Source organism: Eurypyga helias, unplaced genomic scaffold (assembly GCF_000690775.1).
Source record: "Eurypyga helias isolate BGI_N326 unplaced genomic scaffold, ASM69077v1 scaffold39771, whole genome shotgun sequence".
Taxonomy (NCBI): domain Eukaryota; kingdom Metazoa; phylum Chordata; class Aves; order Eurypygiformes; family Eurypygidae; genus Eurypyga; species Eurypyga helias.
Genome location: NW_010229585.1, coordinates 637 through 6,413, shown reverse-complemented (window position 1 = coordinate 6,413; position 5,777 = coordinate 637). Strand labels below are relative to the sequence as shown.

At 55.8% G+C, this 5,777-nt stretch overlaps 1 protein-coding gene across 1 annotated transcript; it reads left to right on the top strand.

The window, feature by feature from the left end:
* The first annotated feature begins 1,326 nt into the window (after window positions 1-1,326).
* Window positions 1,327-4,815, top strand: GPR162 (G protein-coupled receptor 162). The gene is given in 5 exon segments (XM_010160465.1): window positions 1,327-1,976; window positions 1,978-2,361; window positions 3,192-3,381; window positions 3,924-4,075; window positions 4,241-4,815. Coding segments are annotated over 5 exon segments (1,710 nt in total). The 5' UTR covers window positions 1,327-1,520; the 3' UTR covers window positions 4,769-4,815.
* The last annotated feature ends 962 nt before the right edge of the window (window positions 4,816-5,777 follow it).

The window sequence follows — 5,777 nt, the reverse complement described above, 5'->3', positions numbered from 1 at the left end:
TCGCTGACCAAGGTGGGTAGTCTCAGGCCTAGGTTAGCAGCCCTCTTTGTGACCGTGGAATGTCCGGAGTCCGGAGCCGCTTCAGCAGGGATGCGGCAAGTGGGCGAGGTGTACGAGCGACGGACTCGCGCGTCAAGGCGTGTGGGATGGCCGGGTATTGCCGGGACGGGATGGGAGCGGCGGGTTACCGGCCAGAGCGCTGGCAGGGAAAAGCTAAGGACCAAGGAGTGGCAGAGCTGTGGGGGGTGTGTGGCAGGAGAGAGGGGCGGAATGGCAGGGAGCGATGCCGATCAGGCTCTCCGTTAGAGAGGTGGCATCAGCAGGACGTTGAGTGAGGAGCCTCCGACTGGAAGGGCAGGGAGCACCGCGCGTCTCAGCAGCACTGGAAGGAGTTGCTGGGGGCCAGAGTCCGGCCCGAGGTACGCGGGGACTGGTGCAAATCTGACTCTCTGTTCCCTGAAAGACACAGGGTGTGCTCTGCACTGCCTAATTTATGACAAGGTGTTTGTGTGGGCAAGGAGAGAGAGAGATCCGGGGAGATAGGATGATCTTAAATTACTTTTTCTCTTTTCTCTCTTCTACAGTGAACCTCATGCCCTGAATCTCCAAGGGAACCTTTCAAAAGGATCTTCCCCTCCCTACCATCTCCTTATTGTTTGCCAGCTCTGCCCTGTGCTGCGCAGGGAAGCTTGAAAGAACAGGCTGAGCCCTGGAGGACAGCAAAAAGGACGATGTAGTGAGGGTGCCGTGAGGCCTTGGATAGGGAACCCTCTGGATCTCGTTCCTCACCCTTCTCTCTCCGCCGATGGCTCTCTGACAGGAGACCCTTGGCAGGAACCTCCACCTAGCCACGTGCGTGGCATTTGGGGAGAGGGGGATTACACACGGCGTACGCGTCCCCCTCCCTGTTTCCACGGGACCTTTCTCCTGCCTTCTGTCATCTCTGAAACTCTTGGCTAGCTCCTCGTTCCCTAGGACGCTGGGCAGCAGGCACTACTACCAAACTGTTTGGAGTCCCCAGCAGTCCCTGTTTGCCCGTGGCCTTCACCAGCGCTGGCGGAAGGTGGTCCCCGAGGCAGAAAGTGCCCGGGGGGCACATGAAGTGAGGAGAGCTTTTTCTTTGGGGGAAGAGTGGAGGAAAGAGATGAACTAGATGGGGAGGAAAAAAAAAAAGTGAGCCCAAGCGAGTGAGGGAAGAAGCGCTGGCAAGAGTTCATGAGAAAGAAAGGTGGGAGAAGGAAAAAGAGAGAACAAGGGCAAAACCAGGTGGAAAAGTTAGGAGAAGGGAAAGAAATACAATCAAACAGAAGGGAAAGGGAGGACTGAAAGCGAGACCCAGTTGTCGGCTGTTCCACCCAGCACGAGGTGGCGATGCCTTGAGGCACCGCTCCAGCGCGCGCGCACCTCGCGTCGCAGCAGCAGATGAGGAGGGACGCGGCTGCCCCAGCGCAGAGCCCCACTCACCCTCGTACACGAGCCCAGCGGCGGGGACAGGGGGCAGCCTAGCAGGGGGCGGCAGCATGGGGGACTCTGAATCAGAGTCCACCTTGCACAACAACTCGCTCTGGTGGCTGGCATGTGGGATGTTAGCCCTGTTGGCCAACTCTTGGATTATTCTCAGCATCACGGCCAAACAACAGAAACACAAGCCCCTGGAGCTCCTGCTGTGCTTCCTTGCTGGGACCCACATCCTCATGGCAGCAGTACCCCTCACCACCTACGCCGTGGTGCAGCTGCGGCGCGAATCCTCCGACTACGACTGGAATGAAAGCATTTGCAAGGTCTTTGTCTCCACGTACTACACCCTGGCGCTGGCCACCTGCTTCACGGTGGCCTCCCTTTCCTACCACCGGATGTGGATGGTGAGATGGCCAGTCAACTACCGGCTGAGCAATGCCAAGAAGCAGGCTCTGCATGCCGTCATGGGTATCTGGATGGTATCGTTCATCCTCTCCACCCTGCCCTCCATCGGCTGGGCACAACAACGGCGAGCGCTACTACGCCCGTGGCTGCCAGTTCATTGTCAGCAAGATAGGGCTGGGCTTTGGAGTCTGCTTTAGCCTCCTGCTGCTCGGAGGGATTGTCATGGGCTTGGTGTGCGTGGGCATCACCTTCTACCAGACCCTGTGGGCTCACAGAAGACGCCGGCAGTGCCACCATCAGAGGGCAGAGGAAGCATCGTCCTGCTCTTCATCAGCACACGCCACTTTCAATGTGCCGGCCATTGTCGTGGAGGATGTACGAGGCAAAAGGAGGTCCTCCCTGGATGGCTCCGAGTCAGCCAAAACCTCCTTGCAGATGACCAACCTCATCAGCGCTATTGTCTTCCTGTACGACACGCTCACTGGGGTGCCTATCTTGGTAAGCAGCGAGTTCTCCTTTTCCTCTCACAGAACCCGCAGTTAAACGAGGTTTCTGTTTCTCTCAAGTTTCAGAAAAGACGTTCCGTCTTCTGTTCACCAGCCGCAGAGTCGCTGCGTCTGAATCTGTGTTATTCCGAGGGACCATTTTAAAAAGATTGAAGTAGTTCCCTCATCCTTCCACCTCAGCATTTTCTTAGGACAGGTCTAAGCCTGGGGAATACACACTGCACAGCCGAAACCCCTGTGAAAGTTTTAAGTGGCTAAGAGGAGACTGGAGAGGAAATTACTCTGCAGTCTTACCGGGGGTTCTACCTCTCTAAAAACAACGGAGTTGCTATTTCTCCCAAGTCTGCTCCCGAAGAACTGATACGTCAGCTTTAAAAGCTGTCACAGACAGTTTTCTTTTTCCTTCTGCTTGTATGGTTGTAGTCAGCATTCAGGTTTTGGCTGGCTGGTTGATTCCCTGCAAAACTGGAGCGCTGGGAAAGTTCTCAAAGGGAACCATTAGGAGAACAGAGGCTTAGTCACAGCTTTTTTCCAGCGGCTGTGTTCTTTGTTAGCACCTATTTAGCTCTAGCTCGTAACGAGCCCGGCGAGGAAGGGATGCTAACGCCAGGTCACACTTCGAGGTACGGCAGCTCAGAATATGCTCCAGCAAACCTGGGGCGACACCAGGAATAATTTTTCCGAGGGGCATGGGGTAATTAGCTGATGAATCCTTTACTGACAGATTACATTCTACTACAGAATTGAATCCCGTTATCCTTCTCCTTTGTTCCCTGCTTCTTGTCTTCTTCCTCGGTCTCGTTTCTCTCTCTTACCCCGAAGGTCGTGAGCTTTTTTAGCCTGCGCTACGATACGGCCCCCACCTGGATGGTTCTGGCTGTGCTCTGGTGCTCCATGGTGCAGACCCTGCTGCTCCCCTCCTTCATCTGGTCCTGCGAGCGCTACCGAGCAGATCTCCGCACCGTGTGGGAGCAGTGCGTGGCTATCATGTCTGAGGAAGACGGAGACGATGGTGAGCGCCACCGTCACCTTCGCTAAACCCCTCCCCAAAAAGACTGCAGAGGAAAGAGGGGTCTGCCGCGGGAAAAGGACCTGCTGGCACTGTTGTGGTGACTAGATGAGGTTCACATTATAGCTTGGAGTGAGGAACCATGAGAAAATTTATTCTGGAGAGGGCTCTGCCACTCACTCGCTACCTTAGGACTCACTAGCGTCCAGGAAATATTAGTGCAACATTCTCCACGGTAGATGGTAGAGACAATGTGTACAGCTGCCAAACCACAAAAACAGTGACACACCGGGCCCCAGCCCAACCCAAAGGTCCAGGTTCTGGCAGTGAGGGATTCCAAACAAGATAGAGGAAACAAGGCAGGCTCTGGGTCCTTTAGTGCTGCTGCAAAGCAGAAAGACAAGGTCCTTGTTCAGAGATGAGCCCCGAGAGCTGCAAGTAGGACAGGAGAAGTAAGGCAAGCGTTAGGCCGACGTCCAGGTTCCTTGATAACGCTCTTCTTCAGGCTGAGAAGTGTTGACTGCCGTTCTCCTCTTTGCCAACAGATGGTGTGTGTGATGATTATGGCGATGGCAGGATCTGCAAAGTGAGATTTGATGCGAACGGTGCTGCAGCCGTGAAGCGTGACTCCCGGGACATCAAGCTGCTACCCATGCACCACATGCTGTTGCCCCAGGACAAGGTGCACTACCTGCAGGTGAGCCAAGAGCTGGCAGGGGCAGCCCCACCACCCCCTTCCCTGTGTGACAGTCTCCCATGCCTTTGTGTCCTATTGACTCTCTTCTCTGAGCCGGCCTCAGCTACCCCCTCCTGTTCTGTCTTTCCAAGTTTTCCATCACCTGACTCCTTCTCCGTTTTCCAGGTCCCTATCTCCCGGAGAATGTCACATGATGAGACTAACATCTTCTCCGCCCACCGCTCCGCTCCATCCTTCCTACACAAGTGGTCTTCATCTGACGACATCCGCATTTCCACCCCCCGCAAGCCTGGAGGCCCTGGTTTCCTGCCTCCTCAGCTGCATGACTACCAGCACCGCAGGGGGCTCCCAGAAGATGAGCTGACGACCCTACGGCAGTTTTTGGAGGGCGGGCTGTTACCCCGGGGCTCCAGTTCCAGCACCTGCTTCTTCCGAGATGAGATCACCACCTTCATCGACGAGACGCCCCAACCCACCCCAGCCTGCAGCCCACGGCATTCCCGTCTCCCGCTCGCATCGCGCCGCGATCGCCGCCTCTCCCTCGGGAGCAGAGAGGAGGAGAACGCTGACCGGCCGCGGCGCTGCTCCCTGGCTGGCAACGAAGCCTGGCATCTGCCGGACGGAGAGCAGGGGCCTCGTGAAAGGACCCTTGAGGCCTGCGAGGCACAGACCTTCCAGGATCCCAAACTATGAGAGACAGCGTCGAAAACATTCAGTGCCATCGCGATTTTTAAAACTTCCGAGTGTTCCCTTTGTCCCGGGACCCAATCACTAATTTGCATTCTCATCTTTCTCGACAGCAGGCAGGAAAACACGGCTCCCCACGCTGGTGGGGGAAAATGAAGTGGGACAGACCCGCGGAGGGGACGGTGACGGACTGACGGACGCGGACAGCCTGCTCTCAGGTTACAAACATACCCACCGCTGCCACTGCCACTTGGCACCCTCGCCAGTCCAGTCCCTTTGTGAACTCCACCCTCGCATCCGCTCTGCCCTAAGAGACAAGGCAGGTGCAGAACGGTATTAAAATTCTATATTTGGAGTGTCAATCGTGTGTCTGTTTTTAAAATAATAGATTAGTAATAATTTTGTTTCCATAGAAACAAAATGACTCGCCCAGTGTTTAATGAAGCCTCACAGGCTTCTGGAAGGGGAGTGTGGAATGTGTGAGGTTCCTTTCCTCCCTCTCCATCCCTTCCTTGTCAGTGCATCTGGAAGGCAGCAGATGTTTAGCAGCCCAGGGAAGGGAACGAAGCCGGTAGAGGAGCTGTCACGGGTGAAAAAGTTCTCCTGTCCATCTCAGGGGAGACTTGGGCTGCCTACAGCTGGGCAGGAGCAGCCACTGTGGTTTCTGATATCACCCAGCAAAAGGTACAGCTTTGAGGCACGAGAACAACTCTCCTTAAAAAGACCCTGACCCATAATGTCTCATTTCACCAGAGCACACTGTTGATTCCGGTGTGAACGTGGCGTGAAACATGATGGCCCAGACTTCTCACCCGGACAGGGAAGCTGCCAGAGCCTTCCAGGGAGAAGGCCCCCATCAATCCACACCATCAAGGCTGGGAGCGATGAGGTCCGGAGCAGGCTCCTGCCCTGTGCAAACCTCCTGGCAGGCAGGTACAGAGGTAGTAGGTGGGAGATGGGCCTCCTCCTGCCCGCTGCTGCCTCCGGTTCCAGCCGCAGGGGCAAGAGGGGGGCT